This window comes from Coloeus monedula (genome assembly GCF_965178545.1).
Source record: "Coloeus monedula genome assembly, chromosome: 4".
Taxonomy (NCBI): Eukaryota; Metazoa; Chordata; class Aves; order Passeriformes; family Corvidae; genus Coloeus; species Coloeus monedula.
This window is the reverse complement of record NC_138784.1, coordinates 47773603-47796663: the sequence shown is the minus strand read 5'-3', so window position 1 is coordinate 47796663 and position 23061 is coordinate 47773603. Positions and strand designations below refer to the sequence as shown.

Below are 23061 nucleotides of genomic sequence, written 5' to 3'. Positions count from 1 at the left end.
AAATAAATCTATTCAGCCCTTCATACTGTGCAGTGGTTGCAGAAGCAGAAGACAGAACCTTTTTACTCTGTATGAGCAGAGGGCAGGCACTTGATAAATTAATGGAGAAGCTTATGTTGTCTCCAGAGAAGTAAGCAAAAGAGCCAGAGAAGGAACAACAACAAAAAAAAATAGACACTGTAAGGGGAAACTGCTGAAAGCTTAACTGTAGCTTTCTATTGCTTGTCTATTGGCTTTTGTTGGTGTTGTTTGTTTCTTATATATAACTGGAATCCTGTAATAATATGTCCTTTTTTCCCCCCAATTTTTTAAGAACTAATTTTAAGAGAGTATCAAAAATATACCAGGGTTAATCATGTTTCCTTTCAAGAATGTAGTTTAGCTCTCAAACCATGTGTGTGTCAGAGGAAGACGTTTCAGTGGAAGAAGAGAACACTTTCATCGAAAGATGGCAGGGTTGTCCTTGCATGACTGTTGTCTTGTTCATTGATCTGGCTTTCTTAAGTTCAAAATTTACACATCTGAGAATCTTTCTGCACCTCACAATACAGAAATCTTCAAAGATTGAGTTGATGTTTGCTACATGGGTTTAAACCTCTCAGCGTGAATACCATTTCATGTGAGTGTGGAGGAGTAGAACAGAGGCTGATTCTTTCTAAAAATGATGAACCTGCCTCCATGGTTCATCTTTGAAATCCTTGGGCTTTGGAGGAAATTCGTAACCAAACCTACCTGCTCATGTTCTTCCGCCAAATAAAAATTAATCTTACTGTTCTCTTTCAGAACAGTGCTGGAAGCTGGTATGTGAAGAGCTTGCTCTCTTAATGGTCATTATTTGATTCTTCCTGACTCCACTCATTTATTAAAGGAGATGAAATTTAATTAAGATTTAGTCTCAACCTATTTGTAATTTACCTAGAGGTTCTAGCAAACTTTACTACTATGCAGAGTTTGCAGCAATGGTCCAGTTTTTCCTGTAGGTTTCTCTGCTTGGCTCTTATCCTGTCTATTAGGTAAAATTAGGGCCCAGAAAATCGGATTATTATATCCCAAGGGACTGAACTGATAAGCAGCACATGATTGTTGATTTGCTTGCTACCCGGTGTTGCTGGTGTTTGAGTTGCTGCTAGATGCAAAGCCAATTTGTTATCAATTAGTGCTCATTAGAATCATTTCCTGTTATCGATTTTAAATGTTTGACAAAGCACTTTTAGGAAACTGCACCCAAAGAAAATAGTAGCAGTACATCGCTGCTTAGTAAATGCAACTCTTTAGGGCCCAGTGTCAATCTTAACTAATTGGTTTCATTGGTTTCCAAGTAATTATTTCTGCTTTGGATCCCACCTGATATCGTCTCCCGATTAAAAATGTTTTGACTTAAGCACTTGATACAGTTCTTTATGAGCAAAGTTGCTGAGAAAGTAAAAATAAAATAAAAGCAACTTCTGTTTTTTCCATCCTGTTTTGTTATGGCTTGGGCTTTTTATCTTGCATAACTACCATCAGATTACATGTTATACCATACAGGAATTAATGTCAGCCTTGAATTAAGTGTGATTTCCATTGGCCTTAATATTTAATGTCTGTTTAGTTTAATTTTAAATGCATCTTTTCCTTTATACACACATTGAGAATTGTGGCACCATTAAAATCTAATTTACAAATGGTAAAATTGGATATAATGACACATTAAAATAATAGCTTCGGTATCTGGGAGTTTGAGAGGGTGTATCTGTTGAGTTTCTGAGAAATTTGGCCTATAATTACTATTAATCTGTTATACAAGCAAGAAGGAGACTCAAATGTGAGATTATTAAATAAACAGTAAAATGTGTATATATATATTTTTATACATATAAAAATATGTAAAAAGCACCAGGTCAGGCACAATTGCATTTCCTGTGTCCTGGATATGCAGGATGAATTGTTATGGACTTATGCCTTTTATGAGTACAGTGAAATTTTGGCTAAATTTGGCAGTGTCAAAGCTGGAGCTATCGGTACAGCCATCTGGGTTAATTTTCTCTCCTTCCTTCTTTAGTTTAAATTTTTAGCAACATCAGCTCAGGTTTCACAAGTGCTCTCCTAAAATGCTTGCAAATATTTAAAATGTATTCTGTGATCCCTGTTGCACAAGGTGGAGACCTAACATAAGACTTGACTTGTGCCTTTCCCACCCCCATTAATGAATTAGTCTCACAATTACTGTAAAAATTGAGGCAAGTGTGGGTAATATCCATGCAGCTTAGTCTCTCTAACCTTAATAAACAGAGTTGGTATTGACACAAGTGGATTTTGTTTAACCACAGTACATTTGCTTCTTAATTAGTGAATATTCATCTGTCAGCAGCAGCAGCTATGACACCCCTCCCCGCTAACACGTTCTGTCATAAATAATCAATGAGAGGCTATTAATATTCATGAGTGGGAATCTGTGTAGTCATGTGCACTGATGCAGAGACAGGGGGAGTGTTGCCATGAACTGAGTCGAAACTCTGTGTGTGTATACGTGAGTGTAAGATAGTTAGGGAAAGGGAAGAAGAGCATGCTGCTACACACTGCCCTGCCTTGTGCTTCCAGCTAACAGTGGCGTGCCTGTGTGTCGGGGCTGGAGTGACTGATGAAAAACAGTAGACAAGTCTGGAGGGTGATTCCCCGTCAGTGCATTTGCCTTTCAGTGCTGGGGAAATTAGAGGCTTTGCTCTTGTGTTGCTTATTAGGATGGGCTGCAATCTGTGCACTTTTCAGAAGAGAGAGGAGCACTACAAACTGCTCTATGAAGTTTCACAGGTGAGTGCAGAGGATAATACCAGCATCTCCAGAGTAAAAATGTATGTGCTTTACAGAGAGTAAGTAGAGATGCTTTTGTTTTGCTTTGCCTTTTTTCTTTGCAAAATTGCTAGCAAAATTTTTGGGGGGATGCTGGTAATTATTAGTATTTTGGGTGCCTGTTGTTTTCTGCTCGTATGCCACTCCCCCTTCATATGACTTCCTGTGGGATTCTTTTAACATTTTTGTGCATCTTCTGCCAAGATGTCAGTCATGTAGCAGCAGTCTCGTTGAACCATATCAGTGATGTTTTAAGGGAGCCCTTGGCTTGGGTAATAAGACTGATTTCAGATAAATTGCACTGCTGTCTCTGCAAGCCTTAGGTCTGTGATCTCAGGTATTTTTAAGTTAAGGAACAAAGTTTTTATGGCATGTCTGTGCTGGCTGAGAAGTATGTTAAATTTTCAGATTAATTAATTAAAACTGAAATAATTCTGAAACATGTCACCTTTAAACAGGTGCTGAGTACAACAGGGTTCCATGGGTGAGATGTGCTGCTTGTTCATTCATTGTGTGTGCATTTCTGTATACTACTAGACAAAGATCATAATCCCATTTAGGTATTTTGGTGTCTCTTTCAGCATCCTAACAGTGTAGTGCACAGCAGAGTAGCAGTCTGCTGCTGCTGTGTTCCCAGCTCCCTGAGAATAAGATGAGAAAAGACGAAACAAGTACTTCCCATAATAGCCCATAATTTTTGCTCGGATCCTATTGAATCAGTATTTGATTTGCAGCTTTTTGTTTGTTTTTTTTTCCTCTTGGCATAGCAGACTCACACATACTAAAGTTTAGTGCCTTTCAGCATCTGTTCTTTCCCTCTCTATAATTTGTTCTGGCTTTGACACATTGCTGTTGACAGAGGCTGAACACTGGCAGGTTTGGACTGCGCTGCTGCTGACAGGCAGTGCAGGGGAGAAAAAACAGCTTAGAATGTTGGTGGTCCATTGGCACAGCAGCAGCTAAGCGCCCAGTGCCGACTGCTTCCCTCCGAGTTCCTCCTGACGTGATTCACTTCACAGTGGGCTAATTACAAAGTGGATTCTCTACACATGAAGCAGCCTCCTCAGTTGTGGTGTTAATGCACATTTTCATGGTAATGTGATCAGAGCCTCATTAGCCAGTTTCCAGAATGATCCTCTGCATTAATTAAATATAAAAATGACTCTTTTTATCACCATAGAGGGAAAGAAGAAGATTAACATTGTTAATTACTACTGGGGGCCATACCTCTGCATCATTTTTTACCACAGAATCAGCAAGTGAATTCAATCCTAAAAGAGTGTCCGTTTGCAGGTAACATGCCCATTGCCTTGCCTGGTGAATATGGTCTCTAGGTGGAACACTTCCCTTTAGTTCAATATTTAGTCGTAACCCCATCATCATTTTTTCTTACAGCAATAGCATAGGGAAAAGCATAGCAGCAGCACATTTCTCTCTCTTCCCTTTCCCTGTCCCCAGCTCTGGATTGCCAAACTGATCTGAAAGTGTAAAATGGAGTAGAGTAGGTCGGTGTCTGCATTTCTGTGCCAGGGAATAAGAAATGCAGGTTCTGCTGTGAAAGGAATTTGACATTTCTTAAAGGGCTGCATGTGTATATGTAAAAAAGGCTGTGTCTGATTTACAGCAAATGCATTTTCAAAATATTCCTTGCAGTAATGTTGCATAGTAATAAATGTGATTGAAATTATCAGCAAACACAAAGATGGGGTTTTAAGAGATTCTAGAGAAATTCTTCCATCTATCTGTTATCTTCTATGCTATTGAGTTGGAGTGTCTGTGGATGTGAGCAACCAAGGTGCAAAATTAACTAATGCTTTCACTTTTTACTCTGGTGCTTGCCAGATAAAGTGTTATCCCTGGGAGGATCTCGGGGGCTTCCTTGGGGAGTTGAAATGCAGTGAGCCTGGTGCTGCATCTTGTGCTGTTAGGGGAATGTCACTGATAAGGTGCAGAAGGAGAGCAGAGAAATGACTTAGTGTGCTTGCTGCCAGATCCTGTGTTCATCTGTAAACTCATCCCTATCTTTGTTTCAGTGTGTGGAGGTCAGAGCCCAAAGGATACTGAATATATTTTTAACCAGGTCCTGCTGTAAAGATCAGGTAGTGTCTTACACCATAACTGCTTCTGTGTACAATTCTGATTTGCTGCTGGGGAGGGGGCAGCAGTAGAATATGATAAATTAAATTAAGCCAAGGCAGGCATTACTACTTGATTTGCAAATCCCTTTTTAACTCTCCAGTCCTGTAATTCCTATACCACAGGCTTGGCTCTTTCATCTACATGATTTCTGGAGAGCTTGGGACAAGTTAGCCTGTCAGGGACATGAATTGACTGAGGATGAGCTGTGGCTCACTAGCATATGTGGATCAGATAGATTAATTTATATTCATATAAAGAAGCAATCCTAGCTTCATCTGTCACTTTTCCCATGCTAGACTACCTGATACTGTGGGTGGTCTCTGCATTCATATACTTAAAAATATAGTAAATAAAGAAAAGCATGTTTGCAGAGGAAAACCATGCAAATGCTTGTAGTGGGGCAGGTTTTCTGCAACTGTTTTTAGTGAGGTCAGATCCAGCACCACAGAGCTTTTCGTTGTAGAGCTGCTGGAAAATGAAGACGTCATTAGAATATGTATAATTTCTCACTCTTCCCCCCATTCCTTTACTCCAGACTTGTCTTGTGATGAGGTAACTGTTCAGACCCATGGGGGCCCTGTCCAAAAGCATAATTTGCTTGTGTGATGGATATGTTTGATAACTGTGTTTTGCAGGTGCAGATTGGGATCAAAATAAAAAGCCAAATAGTCATATTTTAAGAATGAAAGCTTTTGAGATACCACTACGCATTGGTGAAGAACCCTTGTGCTCCTGAGTGCCTCTTCACCAGTCCTCAGCATGGCTCAGGTTTATTTCTTGGCTTCACTGGGGGAAGATATAAGGCATATTACCGTCATCAGGTCCTCTTCTCCGTATGCCTACCAGTGCAGAAATGAAAGATGTCTCAATTTGAAATTTATGGCCCTACATGCTACTTCATGAAGCACTTTAATATTATTTCCTGTGTGCTGTATAAGCAGGATTGAGCTAATGAGTGTGCATCCAGGAAGTCTATGTCAAGTCACTTAGAGAGGGTAGGATCTGGTGTATGCTCATATCCATTAGGAGCAGACTTCTGGCATTCTCAGCTGATTTTCCCTTCCACTGCAGGGGTGAAAGAAGTGAGTTAAAGTCATTTCTTAGCAGCATGATGAGGACTCTTCCCATTTAGCAGAAAGGATAAGAGAAATATGGCTAGGATTGAAGGGAATCAGCAGTAATCTTCAATAGCCTTGTTTGAGACTCAAAAAAATGCACGTTTTCTTCAGAACATTGTCGTTTTCATATAATAATTTCTGTTTGCTTGAATTTTTGTGCTTTGTTTTCAAAATGTGCAGTTAACCCAGAGAAAAAGAGGGGAAAGCAGGAGAGAGAACATTGCTTTTAGAGGTAAATCAAAGAGTGGTGCAGACTTAGTTTTTGAGTTACGTGTTAAGAAGCAGATCTAGCTCAGGTGAGCACAGAATTGAAAGGGAGAAAGGAGAAAAGCCAGAAGGGAAAACAGAGGCTATCTGGGATGGCTCACAAAGTCAGTGGTGGACCTGGGATTAAAACTGGAAGGTTGCAAGTTTATATTTTACATTTGACCTGGGATAATAGTAGAGCTTGCTTGCAGCATTTTCAAGTCCTATGAAGACTTATTATGCAGTTTGCTTCTCATGTTGGTTTCCATAATTACCATAATTTTTACCAGTTTAGAGTTCTGATTTTATGTTCATTTTGATATCTCTTGGACTACTTGAAGTTCTAAGGTCTAGTGGTACATCTCTTCAAACTCAAAGCTGCTCACAAGAGAGACATCAAGCCTGCCCACTGTAACAGCAGAGACACTTCTGGATGTTTCAGGAGATGCTGCTTGTAGCTGACATTAGAATAAGGAAGACTGTTCCTTAGCACTGAGACCTGCCTTCTCTGATGAAGTTTGAGTTTGTTCAGAAGCTTAATTGAGTAACTAGATGATGTGATACTTATCCTTGAACCAACCTTCAGCCACTAATATTCTCTTTTGGTACTTATGCCATGTGAGGTATTTACATGACAATTCCTTGGTGTGGTGGTTGCCATTAGCTCTCACTCTTTTCTGTAGATACCTGCCACAGCTTTGGTGTACCTTTGTTTGCTGTGTATCATTGCCACTTCTAAATGCCCCTCATGAATTTCACCAGCAATGGGAAAATACTAGCTTGTGTTGCATCAGCACAAACACATTTTTGTTTTATATCTAAGCTCTCTTTTTATTAGAAATTCTGTAGCAGCACACTTTTACCTCTGGAGAATATGAAAGAAAAAAATCTGTATTTAATTGTCTGGAAATTAGCTGAATTACATGAGTTTAATTAAATCGGTAGCAAAAGTAGATCTGGTTTGATCTTACTGCATTTCCTGTCTTTTTCTTCTTGCTCCTCTAACTTTTTTAAAACAAGTGATAACCCCCTGATTCTTGCTTAAAATAATTGCTTAAAAGAGATGACATCTTTAAGGCCGCCTCTTGTCTGACTTCAGGCTTACCACAGAGCTCTGTTTGGGTGTAAAGGCTCCCTGAGGAGGCCAGGAGGATTGGGATTTGGGTCTGGGGACACACAGGCTGCTTGAAATAACCAGCTCTGGCTGTCTGGTTGGATGGTGGCTGTAGAGAAGACATCCATGCATACAACCACACATGTAAGGAGATTGTCATCTGGTTCTCTAAAAACCTAAACCAGGTTTAGGAGGTTTTGTGATCATTCTTTTGAACTTGACGCCTAAATTATATGCCAAGTACCTAAGTATTACTTTTGATCTCAAACCAACAGAATTTGATAAAACACATTTTTTTCTGGTATAATCCAGGAAACTGAAGCATTGCTACTGACTTCACTGGGGCCAGGCTTTCATTCTCTGTCCTTGTTTACTGTCTTGTAAAAGGCGTATAATTTCTGTGCATACCTCAAGAGGAAAGATAGAGTCCTCCTGAGATAAGAAAGCAGACAATAGTAAGTGAGATAAGACTTCAGGGGATGAGTACAACAGAGGCAGCTATAAAAAACCATACTGAGATTATATCTGTAATCTGCAGAGATATCCTATGATTCTGTGATTCTGTATGCAATGCCATAAAAATTAAAAAAAAAAGAAAAAGTGGTTCAGGTACTGAGCAGCATGATTTTCTCTGTCATTTTACTGTTTGTTCCTTGCATCTTGAATTTGACAATGGGGATTAAGGATTCTTCTAACGATCAGATTTTTATACGTTTTTACAGAGCCATCCTTTCTTGAGGCTTGCTTCCTGATGTGATTTGGTGTGGATATACTCCTTAGGCCTAGGGCAATATGTATCTTTATGTGAGTTCTATACCTCAGTGGTGTGATGAAGCCAGTCTTACTACCTTGAGCATTCTGTCAAAAAAGAAGCATGTTTTAGAGGTTCAGTATTTTTGTTCTGTGGCTCAGTGAAGAGGAAGGGCACTAAAATGTCAGACAAACACTCCAGCATGTGTGTAGAGTTAACTGACAGTAGATTGTTTCACCAGTTTTCTCTCAGGAGCTAAGAGTTTAATGGAGACATATACAGCAGGGCTTGGTGATAAGTTGCAGTTCTTCCACCCCTAGGGATTTATTGAGGTCTTATAAAAATAATTTTTAAAAAATACTGAAAAATTCTTGGATCTTTGGCTTTAAGACTATTCAGACTGTGTTTGACCTGTTATTTTAAATGGCATGAGCTTTTTGTAATATTTGCTTTTCTGTCAACCCCGTAACTTTGAACCCACTGGCTAATTTTAATCACAAAGGCTTTTCTCATCTTTTAGTTTAATGTAAAGTAGTTTGATGATACTGTTAGGCAGATTTTTTTTTCTCAAGTGCAAGATTTCCAAGTTTGCAAACATCACCTCAAAATATCAAGACATGAAAGAATTTAAGAATTCTATTCTGATTATTCTTGATACACTTACTTTATCATTGCAGTGAAGATAGCTTTTATATTTTTTTGTGTAATGAGCTTGTCGTTTGTTTTATTTTGCTCAGTAACTGTAACAAAAATGAGTCTGTTAAGAGAGGATATTAAATCAGCTACTGTTCAAAGGTTATCTATAATATTATTATAACAAATAGTGGGTCAGAATTTTTAAAATACTTCTATGCCATTTGTAGGACTGGAGCTACAAATAAAATTGCCATGTCTTTATATAATGCACAGAAAACTCTCTTCTATAATTGTTTGTATTTTAGTTTAAAATACTGCTGTGGAGAGGCAGAGAACAGGGTGACTATTTGGCCCTTTCTGCATAATAGGATGATGTAGACTTCCATGACCCTCACTGTTGTGGGCTTTTATTGTTTCACTTTGAGGAAGTTAGGATATCTTACATATTCTTCTCTCAGGTGGGAAAAAATAATACATTCTTTCCTTCTCCAGTATGAAGGTTGGGGGTTTTATTTGTTTGTTTCTATGTTTAACTGACAAAAACAAACCCTGATAATCAGCAAAGTGAAGCAAAACAAACATTAATTTTTTTGAATTGTCATCTGACTTTTTACAGTAGTGGTTATTCTCTAGAGGTTTTGGCCATGACATTTGACCTCTGAAACATAAGCACAGTGGAACAAGGAATCTTCCAAACTACCACATCACGCACAGAATTCCTGTGTTTCAGGTACATTCATGTCAGAGTTGAACCTGAGAGGATTCCATCTGCAAAAAGTCTACAAGTGTCTTTAATTTGTCTAGATAAAACATAGTTTTTGAGTTCTTCACCCAGCTGGAGAGTTTTTTCTTTTTTGTTTCATATCTTTGAGTATTTGGGTGGGGGGGGTGTGCGTGGCAGCGGTGCATGGCCCTGAAAAGGAGGGAATGGTTTGGCTCTGGACTTTCAGGGCTTGCCCAGAGACATCAGTGCCAACAGGAGCCAGCCATGGCTGTTTCAGTACACCGCAAATCCAGGCTATTTCTGGCAGGGATGTGCAGACATGCCTTCAGGGACTGTCCTGCCTGCAACTGTCAGTGCAACTTCTGTGTCCACGCGCATGAAACTGCTGAAGGTCCTGGGAAAGAGGCACAAATCTCTTACGTGTTCAGTTGCTCTGCAGTGTCAGAAAGATCATGTACTGCATGTACATCTTTGTACTGCATGTACTGCAGAGCCCGTGTCCTGAGGAACAAAAGGAGCATGAGATTGGGTGAACTTGGCTAAATCTTTATGAGGACTGAACAATTGAAATAATCAGAGAGAAAGATTCTTTTTGGTTACCCGTAATATAACAGTTATTGACTGACCTGTGTTATATGTTTGATTGTATTTGTAATGTGCTTTTTGCATATTATAGTGACGAATTTGGAGGGAAAGATGCTCAGGGAACAATCATTATTCAGGTCTTCGACTTCCACATGGCTAGAATGTGAAATATTCAGATTCCTCATGATATCTGGGGTCATAGGAACTGCCAACTCAAAATAAATTTTAATGGAAGAAAAGGTTGATTATTAGTTAAAGTTCATAATTTGGAATGCATTCTCAGAAGTCAAGGTTGCTAAAAGGGGGGATGACATCTTTCATTGCAATATAGTTTTTCACTTGAATTTGTCATGTAGTCTACTATTACAGTTGGGAAAAACAGAGACATAAGTTTATACATGGGGAATAGAGTAAGTGTGGGTGGTATCTATGTTGTTTCTCACTGAGGAATATAATTCCATCAAAATGAAATTCTTCATAAAATTTTTTAATATTTCATCAAAACATGGGCTTAGAGAAAAAACATAGGGAAAAAGTTTCCAGAAATACCTGGATGTTATTTATATATCATCATAATTAAATATTTAGGTTGATTAACTTTTGAAACATATTCACTAGTTTATGGAACAGTATGTTATTTCATGTACTATGAAATTTGGAAGCCAAAAGTAAGTCAAGTTTTCCTTTATCTAAAAGTGTTTTACTCTTTCCAGAGTTAGGTGTACTGTTTGAGAAATCTCAGAACTTCTCTTGATGTGGGATTTCCATTCTCTCTGGATTTCTCATTCTGAAATATGTGACTTACTGTGGGAAACTCGTATCTATGTGCAGTTGCATTTACTAGCATACACTTGTAGAGATTTTGTTTGAAAGCAGTCTCTATCTTGTGGGAGAGGAGGGAAGTAGCAAGAACAGCTGTCGTAGCTGTAAACAGCTTCCAATAAGATACCTGACAGAAAAAGAATCCTCAGTGCATGTTGTGATGCCAGAGAGGAATGTTGCCCTGTTTAAGAGAATTTGCCTAAAGCTGTCTTTTTGCTTTCTGCATATTGCACACCACTGGATGGGTGATTGGAGTATATTGAGGTATAGGGCCTATTTTTTGCAGCAGTGAGACTTGGAGGTCTGGCTCTAATTCCTTCTCTTGTGGGTATATTTTAAGAGGTTCTGGTTGCTCTTTTCCTGTTGTTTAAAGTTTGGTATTATTTAGAGCTTTAAAGATTACCTTTAGAGATCTCGGCAAATGGCTAATGAAGAAACTGAATTAGCATTGCCTAATAATGATGATAGTGATCACAATAACCATCATGAAGTGCTAGATGGAGCCACCTAGCATTTATTGGTACAGTTTTATAACACAAGTGGATCATTACAGTAGAGTGTAGGCCTGCCTGCATTTCCAGTGGTTCCTCAGCATACAGAAAGGGTTTGATTTGGTTTGCTGGATGACAGTTTTTTCCTTCACTGTACACTAAACATCAGTTTTGATAGGAATTTTCATTACAGTTTCCCCAGAACTACTTCTCAGGCAGCTAATGGGACATGCTGCTTTTTAATTCATATATTTTGTTGTATTGTGCTCATCAGAGGCTTTTTAGTGTGAAGGAATTTCTAATTGTTAATTTGTTGGTATTGCTTTCTTCATGTTCAAGTAGGAATAGGGGATTTTTGGTATTTGTTCATCAGTAGTGGTGTCCTGTTGCTCTCAGTTCAACATAGATACCAAATCTCGTCACTCCTATAACCATATATATTTCATATCTCAGGTGCGAATCTTACTAAACCATTTAAAGTCTTCTTGATGAAGTAGTTTGAAGTTCTTAACACAGGAGGTCATTCCAATTTATCTCCAAATGACCTCTTTGTCCCCACATTAATGTATTTCCCTGATTTAAAAATGTCATTTGGTCATGTTCAGTAGGAGAATGTCTTTGAAAGTCTGACCTGTGGGAATATGATGAACAGTGACAGGGGAAGGATTTTTCCCAGTGAGAAAATACCAAATCATGTAGCACTGTAGTTTCACTTACTAAATATTGTCCAGGCTCTATTGTTGGACCCTATGCTGCCAGTGTCACTTTGTCAGGATGCTTTCTGTCCTGTGACTAGTAGCTTCAAATGTACTCATCCATCTTCTTGTCCCATTACATTTCATGTGACTGATGGTCTGCACCTATTAAAATTGATGGGAAAGAACAAAGAAGAAAAATGTGCCCTTCAACTGATTATGCCTTTGAAAGAACAAATGAGACTCTACTTCTGTTTAGAGTAAATTGAACAGTTATTTCTGAGTTTATCTATATTACTTTATTATTATCAGTAGATCCCTTATTTTGCTTTTTCAATATTATATTGAGAGCAGTAAGTTTGCATCAATATTTTCTCCTTTAATTTTGTGTCAATAAGTGAACGTACAAACTCTCTTAGATTTATCAGCTGCCTCTGGTAATCCTTCCTGTGAGATATTGCTGGCATGTCTGAATTACCCTCAGGGAAGGATGGAGGCATGTTTGACTAGCGCAGGCCTTTCCCCTGAGGAAGAACCCTTTGCTTGAGCACAGTTCCTGTACGCTGGGAGAACACTTTTGTGGGTTGTCACAAGGTTCTGCTTGGTGATAAGTGCTTGCTTACCTTATGTTAAGTTCTTCAGGACAGTTAATGGTAGACTAGAAATTCAAAAGACTTTGTAGTACTGGCTTTATTTTCTGGATAGAGATGGCTTCATAAAGTGCTAGTGCAATGTTTCAGAGTTAGACGAGGGCCATTAGCCAGCTCGATGGAGAGGACAGATGCCATATTTACTGACAACTGAAGACGAAACACTGAGGGAATTCAGAAGGAAAAGCTCCCAAGTGATCATATGTCTGATTATATATAGATTTATGACAGCCTTCTCAACATAGCAGCCAACAGTTCTTACCCCTTTGTGCATAGTAATGAGAATGTCATTTCTTTTTTTTCAAATTTGAATTTTGACTGTGGGTATTTGCATGCCCCCCCCAAATGCAACATGATGGGCCCATTTAGGCTCCTTGATGTTCTTGTAGAGATTTCAGCAAGTGCTGTATGCAGCTCTGTTCCCTTACTTAGTGGTACTCAGATGCATTAAAGTTTATATCCAAAATAAAAAGTTAAAATATGTTCTCAATTTTTATATCTCTGTGGAAGGAATGTGGGTTTCTTAGACTTTGTCTTGACATTAATCCTTTGTCTTGGCAATTCAGGCTTAGTAGGTGTTCTGTCTGAAGTTCATAAAGTGTGTTTGGCTTGTGGGCTGGTAAATGCTTCAGAGAACTCTGAGTCTTGAAAGACTCTTTCTTACACCATTATCTGTAATTATTTAAGATTGCTGATAGCCTTCAAGGCCTGTTGCTTTGTCCAACATTTTTGTCATTCTGGAGATGGTGTACTGTGAAGTGGATAATAATTTTACATTGGGAGTGGATTCACTTGGATTACTCTAAAGACAGTTGTTCCCATCTAGAATTTGTGAAGAGGAATTTGATTAAGATTTAAATAGGCAAATAAGACTTTAAGAATCTTAATTTAGTGATTTCTCTGTGAGGTCTCTTCTCTCTTTAGTTACTTACTTGACCTCCAGCTGAGAGTGGATTCATGATTTTACAATAACCTTCTTACAGGTAATTAACTCCTGAAATGAGTGGAAGCTAAGCAAAAATACAATGGACCTCTAGTCAGATCCTACTTAGTACTCTAATCTTGGCAGGACAGCTCTGGACTATTCAAGCAGATTCTCACCCTTATCATTAGAGGAACTTGAACTTCATATTGCCTCTCTTTTACTCTGTGCTAAAATGACTTGTAGAAAAGAGATTGGTGGAAGAATGCATTCTGTATTTTATGTAGGGTAAAAATATGCAGCACATAGGTGATGCTTGTGTGTAATGATAGCTCTTTCCCATGCATATGTCTTCAGTGGGATATGAAAAAGGGAGGAAGTGGGAGAGAAATTTCAGCTTACCCTTCTGGATTGCAATGACTGCAGCAGCTGCTGGGACTAAGTCCCAATGAATTGATTCTGTAGCCAAAGAAAACCAGTTCTTAGCACTATACAGAAAGGTCATCATACAAATAATAGTGCTGTTCATTTCTAGTATGACTTGAGAAAGAATAGGTCTCAGCCTTCCACCTCCCCGTACCTCAGGAGATTTTAGTTGGGATCTACTCTAAGCTTGTGGTAACAGATTTTCAGAAAGGCTGCTGTTCCCACATTTTTGATTTTGAAGACACTGAGAATTGCTTAGCTTTTGGTTGTAGTGAGGAAAATCTGAATGCAAGAGGAGGGATGAGAAAATTGGATTTCGTTTTATTGCACAGGAACACTGAACAACACTGACAGAATATTTACCCCTGTCTCTTCCTTCTAATTTGATTCTCTGACTACCATATCAATCTTTGTTCACTGGTGAAACAAAATTAGAGTATCACAGGTGTTGCTTGTACCTCTGCAACAACTAAAAAATGTGAATGAATTAAAGATATGAGCCATTCTGTAAGATTTATTTACAAATGCATCCACAACGAATGTGCCATCTGTACAAAATGTTGTGAAAATGCTCCTCAAGCCATGTCAACCAAAAGATCTTTTATGGTTCCTACTTTTCTTCCTCTAGTGAGAGATTTGATATGTTTGGTATGGACGTGTTCAATACTAGTAACTATTGAATTCTGATTGACTGGCTTTCTTTCTACTCCACAGCACACGTGTATTCATTTGAAAAATACAAATTACACTGGCATTAGTAATATGTACAACATTCTGGAGTAAAAAACTTTACTATCCTCAATTAAAATACTGTTAATATTGTTCCAGGGGTACGGTTTTTTTCCCTAGTGGGCAGTTAGGTCTTTTACCTTGCTATTAAAGAAGAAAATACAGCATTGCCTTGCCTCAGCTTGCATGATTTTTGTTCAGCCCGTGTAGAAGGAAGACAGGATAGCCCTGGCCTCTACTGAACAGGATGTGGCACTGGTTGCAGCAATGACAGGGTGCTCTTTTTTTTCTTGGGGGATCAAAGGATGATCCATAAGCAAGCTAGTCTCATGGTTACCTTTTTTCAATAGGTCTGTATTGGTCATCCCTTTCCAGACGTGTAACTGTAGGCAGAGTGAAGTTAAAGATACATGACCAGGTGCTGTAAGATATTTTCTCTTTGTTCTGTCAGCTGTCTGCATGCTTACAGAAAACAATATGCAGAATTAAACCTGCCAGTAAGGACACTTCTGTAAGGTTTATATTCAGAGCAGGAAAAATTTACACTTCTTATGGATTGGCAGTATGTTGGCCCCATTTGAAGAACAGAGGCAGAACTCCAGAGAATAATTTCCTAACATGCTGGTGGAAGCACAAGGTAAAATTTGTTTCCTCTTCTTAGAAACAGGCCCTTAGTTTTTATCTATTTAGCGTTCATAGAATACCTCACATGCTAAGATCTTTGTTAAGTGAGGTATAGGCTCTGTAAATAAATTAGGAAGAAAATAAAGTATCAAGGATAATCACCTGACTAAAATTGCAGGGCAACATTTTTGCTAGGACCTCTGAGAAAGTAAGTTCAGGGGAAATACTTCAAATCTCCCCAATTTATATTTCATTCACAAACAGCTTCTACAAAATACTACCTGACACAGATCAGAATAAGACGATGCTAAAAATTCAGATCTCTGTTTACAGTTGCAAGTGGCAAATGTTGCAACTTTCAGAGCTGAGAGTATATTCAGAAATATTGTCCATATGCCTCTATTGGCTGCAAAGTAACGCAGCTTGCGTTACGCTAAATGAACATTCAGGGATTGGAAACTTGCTATTGTTTGAGAATTTAGACCTTACTTGCACCTGCCTACACAGTGTAAACTTCTGATTGTCCTTTACAAATGTTTTAGCTCCAAGAAGCATTTTGTAAAATTACGGATACATACTGTTTCCACATTTGCAGCTAAATAGTTGCAGTAGCTTAGATAGTACGGACACAGCAAGGTTGATTTTCCTCTTTTTATGCAAACTGCTATAAAAAATCCAAAATTTTAGAGCTGTGGTTGTTTATCCAAGAGTATGAATCATTTTACAGAACAGGAAACTTCAATTAAATATTACATTTTATGCCTTGCTATATATAACTGATTGATAATGGGAAACTGAGAAAGCAAAGTCCTTCATCACCTATATCCAGGAATGTGGAGAAAATACTCATTAGATTAACATTAGTTTAAGAAAAATGAAACTTCTGAGCCAATTACAGTTTACTGTTTAGGCTGAAACAAAAAATACGACCTTTGTTACAGAATATGTGACTTGAGCAGGCAGTTTCATATAAAATTGAGAAGCTGCAAATGTTCTGCATTTGAGTGATGGTGTACGTGTGATCTTAGTTCTGCTTCATTAGCCCCTAGTGAATGAGTGGTAAATTTTTCCTATTTATACATTTCTGTCAGGGGATCATAAACATAGGCTGACTAGTGCATGTTTTCAGTGCAGCAATTTCTTTTTCTTCTTTTTTTTTTTCAGCTTTGATGAATAGTTTATATTTCACTTGAATAAATTTTTCTTCTTTTCAGATATTCAGATAGGTATTAGCAGTGGTTAATTATGCACTCAGTACCTTTTCTAATAGAACTATCTGTCATTATGGCAAGCTTTTATGTTGTATTTGAGGTATTCAGTCTTTTCAGTAAAATACTGCTTTTGCAGTATGCATGGGAACGATCAATTTTATTTTCTGCTGATTTGATAATTTTCTACTGAAATTTAATCTTCTGTGCTATGGAGTTTGTGGCCAATTGAAAGATTTTTTCCCTCTGCTAAGAGAGTATCTAATGCTTCGGGTTTTTACTTCCCATTGCAGTAAGTACACCTTTAGATTTTTCTGCACTATAATACATTTGTATCCCATTTTAAGGGTAAAAAATGTGCAGCTAAATTGTTTTTTGTATCATTTACTAATTCAGCATACCAGGGTTATAAACAACATTTCCTTTTTCCTAGATGTTTCTCTAGTGGTGATGTTTTGTGTAGAATGTGCTTTAAATAAGTCACTAGAGTAGGTACAGACATGATGAATATTGTACAAGTTGATAAGTAGTTTGTTCTATTCAGTCTTTTTTATACAAATGCAAATTATGTTGTTGGCTTTAGACAGAGTAAGTTTTTTGTGTTTCTATACCTCTATATTATTGCTTTTCCTGTTTTCAGGTTTTTTTGTCCAGGATTTTCAAAGACCCTTACCCAGTATTTGTCAAAATTAAATTTCAAGCAGTTTCAGCAATTTTCTTAGTGTTCTATGGACACTTCAGTCTTCAACCCTGTTAGATGAAGCCAACCAAATTTAATTGGAATATGGTATCTTTGAGATATACCTGAGCAATCTTTCCCAAAATGCTCTGCTAGTCCTGTCACACCTCGACCAGTTGTAGGGATGAAGCTTGTTCCATCTTCAGCTCCTGGCAGCTGACTGAAGGTTACAGCAGGCATTTGGCACATTTCTTCTGATAATGGTCTATACGTCCTAGACAAAGAGCCTGAAAAGATGTCTGAGCTTTGGATGTGTTCTACACAGTGGTAATTTTACATGATTGGAAAAAGATGAGAGGAAGAGGAAAGGAACTCTGTGAATGATAGTTACTAAAAATATATAGCAGAGCTAACACAGGCATGCCTTAAAGGTTATATTTTTTATCATTATTGTAAATTGATTCTCTGCTACATTAGAACTGCTCTCCTAATCACAATAAGATAAGATCATAAATGGGAACAAACTTAGTAATAACAACAGATATTATCAAAGTCTAGGAGACACTTTTAGAAACTGATAGCTGATTCCGTAGTATTGACTATTGATAGATTCATAGAATCCTTTAGGTTGGAGAAGATCTTTAAGATCATTAAATCCAACTGTAAGCCTAACACTGCCAAGTCCCATCACTAAACCATGTCTCTGAATGACATGTCTACACCTCTTTTAAACATCTCCAGGGATGGTGACTCCACCACTTTCCTCAGCAGCTTATTCCAACGTGCAATAACCTTTTCTGTGAAGACATTTTCCTAATATCCAATCTAAACCCCCCTGGTGCAAACTATCACTTGCTACTTGGATGAAGAGACCTTTTAGGTAGTTGTAGAGAGCAAGGGGTCCCCCCTCAGCCTCTTTTCCTCCAGGCTAAACACTCCCAGCTCCCTCAATCACTCCACACAGCACTTGTGCTTCAGGCCCTTCACCAAGGCCTCCTTTCCCTTCTCTGGAAAAATTCCAGCACCTTAATGTCTTTCTTATAGTGAAGGGCCCAAAACTGATCACAGGATTTGATGTGCGGCCTCACCAGTGCTGAGGACAGGGGGGATGGTCACTGCCCTAAGTCCTGATGGCCACATTATTGCTGATACAGGCCAGGATGCCACTGGCCTTCTTGGTGACCTGGGCACAGAAAATGCATAGGTAAGTTCAACAGAAGCTAGGATAAATCTAATTTTAGTTACCATTGATGAAGACTCTTGCTCCATTAGTGCAAAACAGATTGAAGATTCAAGACGATGAGAGGGCTCATGAGAATTTGAGAGAAGAGATGATCAGAGGCATAAGAGATTCCAGTGAAAACAATCTATCTCAGTGTGTAAAATAGCTCCCATTTTCTTTATCGCACTAATAAATTCCTAGTATTCTCTTCCTGTTTTAGCCTTTAACTTCTACAAATCTTTGTGTACTCTTCTTATTCAACAAGAAGACTTAGGAACCTTGCATGTGGTTCATAAAGCATCTGTAAGTAAATTACACAGGGTGTGTGATAGTACTACTCTAGTCTATTATCCAATTTACCCTAACCATGGTATCAAAGCATCTATCAGTCTAATAGAGTAACCTTGATCTGAGACAAGGAAGTACCAGGAAAAAAAAAATGTACAGGGAAGTTTTGTTTAAGATAATGTATAGTGCCAAGAACATGAAATTATGCTTCTAACTCTTCCCTTCCATACTCCTTAAAATAAAAAATAACTCTGCTGAAGATAAACAGAAAAATAGAATTTGATTTGTTTGGGAACAACTTATTATGCCTTGTGTTGTTACACCTCTTCTTTGGCTAGAGAAATTGTCTCATGTTTTCATGGAAGGGTAGGTATATGTAAAATCAATTATGCAGGGATCAGCATCTTTTCAGGTTAACAATCAACTGCTGATTATCTGCTGATTCTTGCAAAACAGAAAATCTGTTCTTAAACAAACACTAATTACAGAATATCTGCAGAATCATTCCAAACTAGTTTAATTATACACAGGTTTTTATATCCTGCTTAAATCGCATTTTACACTGAAGAAAGGGCCAGACCAGTCCTCGTACTGGTCTGGATCTTTCGTCAGTGTAAAATGCAATTTTACACATAAGCTCTTTTTACTTCCTTACTTTGCTTTAGAGGTTAAAGTGACTGGATTGTCCCAGATGCTTCCCTGTTGTGGTAGATAATTTTTTGAATGGCTCCTCAACCTCTGTTAATTATCATATTGGGATGAGCCTCCTGTACCACATCAAACAGATTGCATCTGTTACATCCAATAAAATTGGTGTGTGGTGGTTATTGATGGGGCCTCAACCATCCCAGTTTTATTGAGGCCACTTTTACACCTAGGTTACAAGTTAACAGTGCCATTATCTTTTCCCAGAATCCCTTTGCAGTTAGTATTGCCAGCAGCAGTAGAAATTACAGAGGGATTAAGCTCTGGCTCCATCCCCCAAAAGCTTTTCTCTGGAGGTACAGAATGGTATGTTGAACTGTGTTAAGCAGTGAAAGATTTAATGAAAAAAAGCCCCAAGTGCCTGCCTGCATCAGAGTCTGTGTCTGTCCCTTTCCAAACCTGTCAATACCATTTTCCATCTGTGCAAGCCTGTTGGGCTGCCTCAATACACACAAGGGGTTGGGCAGTTTTGTTGCTGTAGTTGTTCTTAAAAGCCCAACGCAGCATAAAGTTGGTTGGTGCAGTCAGTTTCGGAGGGAAATGAGGAGGTGGGGTAAAAGAAGGAGGGAATTACCCATCTCTCTGGAGTCTCTTTCACTGCAAATCATTCTTTCAGCTGTGGGAGAGGGTTGGTGCAGTGAGCTGAGCAAGGGGAGACAGATCCTGTGGATGAGGACAAAGAGCAACACTGGGCACAAAAGGGTGAGGGAGAGGAGAGGGGACACAGTGACTTGGCAGGTCACTCCTGTGGCACCCTGCTCTGTCTGATAAGGGTGGGTTTTACAGCGGGGATGCTGCTGCGGACACACCTCTGTGCGCACTGCAGAAGCACTGGGGTTTGGGAAAGGAATGATAAGGAACACAATGAATAACTAACAAAGCTCATTTGATGAATGCAGTCATTTGCATTACAGTGCCAAATAGCTTTGCTCCTGGTGGCTGTCATACCCAGCTACAAATATTAACAGTGTTTCAATGACATCTAAGGGTGACAGTAGACTGTATGGGGGGAAAGGTTGTTAGGAAGTTTGAAATTTTGCAGAAGAAAAGAAAGCTTAAAGAATAGTGAGCTGCCCATCCCTCTCTTTTATTTTGTTTAGAGAAGTTAATGGCAAGATTGCTAAAATAGGCTTCTTTAAGTTTTAAAGGGTGTATACAAGTAAAGGAAAAATACAAGACAGAACTAACATCACGGTATATATCATGCCTTCCTATTTACATTTTGTGACTTCCTTCAAATGCCAAATAAAGTGCATGGTAGTTGATGGCTTCTCTGCATAGGTAATGCCTGTAAGTGCAGCATCTACACATCAACAGACCAATCCTCATGGCATTCTTGAAGATGCAGTACAAAAAGCCCCAATCAGAGATTTTCTTGTGTCTGGTTTTTGTCTTGTTTTCACTTTCACTCACATGCACACTCATAATATTTTCTAGTGAAATATAAGTGAATACACATTGTGCTATGTTTTATTCTTCAGGATTCATTCCCAAGGGAAAAAAAATCATTACTTCTAATGTCAGAGAGAGATCATACAGGTAAAGCATATTTCATTCTTTACCTACCACAAGTAAAGAGTATAAAAATCCATGCCACAGACAAATGCAGGCTTCACCTTCCACTGAAGTTATGATCTACCACCAGATCCCTGATCTATAGATCATCTATGTTTGCAATGGAAGAAAACCACAGAACACACAAGACTTGTAGAATATATATTAATCTTAGCTCCATTTACAATGCACAGTCTTGATCTTCAGATATAGAAGACAAGAATACCCTGAATTTATAAATAACCTTTGCCTTCTTTAGTGTCCTTTTCCCTTCCTAGTGTTTATTTCCCTGGTCATTTTCCTTGGACATTAAGTTTCCTGAATTTATGCGTATGGCACTTTTTATGTGTCTGTGGTTCGTATATGTTTATACGCTCTGTATTTCCACTAGCTGATAATAGCTGATGGCAGTACAAAAAATTATGTGGTAAGTGTCAGAAGGTGGAAGGGTGGTAAATATTAGCAAAGCACTGTTATAAGAGGTCCTTAATTTCTTATTCTGTTGGTAGTACTTTGTTGCTGGAATATTTCTGAAAAATTACAAATGGAAGTTGAGAGACAAGAGAACGACATTTGAAGAGAGCTATGAAGCATTGAGAGCCTTAGAGCTAAGAATTTTGGGGGTTTCATTATTCCTAGGAAAGCTGTTGATTGCAGACAGTTCCCAGCAGTGTGTAAGACAGGTTTGCAGAGTGCCATGAAGTGGCCAAAATTTGCATCAGCAAGTGCCTTATCAGATTGTGGGCAACCTACAGCAATGACCAATCCTTCACAGATTTCGGGATCAATACAATAATTTTCTGATTCTGGTTTTACAATTGTATGATCAAGTTTTGTTATTGCTGCTATAAAAGTTAGTTAATCATTTTCTCCTCTTCACTTGCAGTTGCAAATAAAGGTACAGAAGAGCAAGGGGGTTTGAGGTTTGGTGTTTTGGTTGTTTTGGGTTGGATTTTTTTCTGGTCATTGAGCATATAGTTTATGGTTTGGATGTTCAGTTAATATGGGCAAAATAATATCTAAATACAGATTAAGTCAGTTTCAAAATTTGGTGGGTATTTGATTAGCCTGCAGAAATACTTAAAGGATATAGTTGCTGTAGAATTTCCACAGTTGGTAAAGGAAATCAGAAGCCTCTGTAAGGAAGCAGGATATGCTTCAAGCCGGTGTTCTGTAGTAATGTTATGTCTTCAGATTTTTAAAAGTGTATCTTGCATATATTTTCAGTTCAGTGAGTCTCCCAATCTCAGATGGGAGCACAGTAAGGAAATAATAACAAAGCAACCAGAAAAATCTGAATTAGCACAGTCCTTTAAGAAACATCTTTTCTTTGACATAGTCCAGTAAGAAGTTTGTTCATTAGTAGGAAGGATTTTGTTTAAAAACAGTTTTAAAAACTTCTGTTTCCAGAAGTAATGAAAGAAGCATCTTGACTGACAAAACATTTTCCCCACTGAGATACTGAGTTTCCAATCTGTTGGGGTGTCAAAGGGTCGTTGGCTGGAGTCTGAAAAGTCTGACTTCCAGCTGCCATTATTCACGTGAGCTGACATGTTGTATGCCTTCTTCATTTAAAAGCCTGTGATATGTATAGATTTATTTCCAATTAAATAAATACAATTATGCATGATCTCTGAAAGTATGTTCAGAGTAGAAAGTTTGCCCTCAATTGGAGAAAGTATTTATTTAAAGCATTAATAGCTAGATAGGATCTACTCATTTGTCTGAAGAGGCTTAACCTCCTGGTGAGCTGGCTGGGGAGGAAATCCCACTTGTACACTGGTTTGGTGCAATGGGGCTGTCTCCAAAATGTGAATGTGACTATAACAACATATAAAAGCTGTGAGATCTGAACAGCACATCACCACTTTCCTTCCATTGCTGTAACTTACTCACAGGCTTTC

General features: G+C 38.3%; 1 protein-coding gene across 2 annotated transcripts in view; it reads left to right on the top strand.

The window, feature by feature from the left end:
• The window catches only part of PDZRN4 (PDZ domain containing ring finger 4), a gene marked incomplete at both ends in the record, with an annotated part of 233416 nt that overhangs the window by 130158 nt on the left and 80197 nt on the right, over positions 1–23061 (top strand). Inside the window, one exon of one of the 2 annotated variants that reach the window (XM_082280602.1) lies at positions 2722–2790. The exons of the other annotated variant lie outside the window; for it this stretch is intronic. Within the exon in view, the coding sequence (XP_082136728.1) occupies positions 2722–2790 (69 nt within the window). Of the gene's footprint in view, positions 1–2721; positions 2791–23061 lie in introns of those variants that run through there. 2 annotated transcript variants of the gene reach the window in all.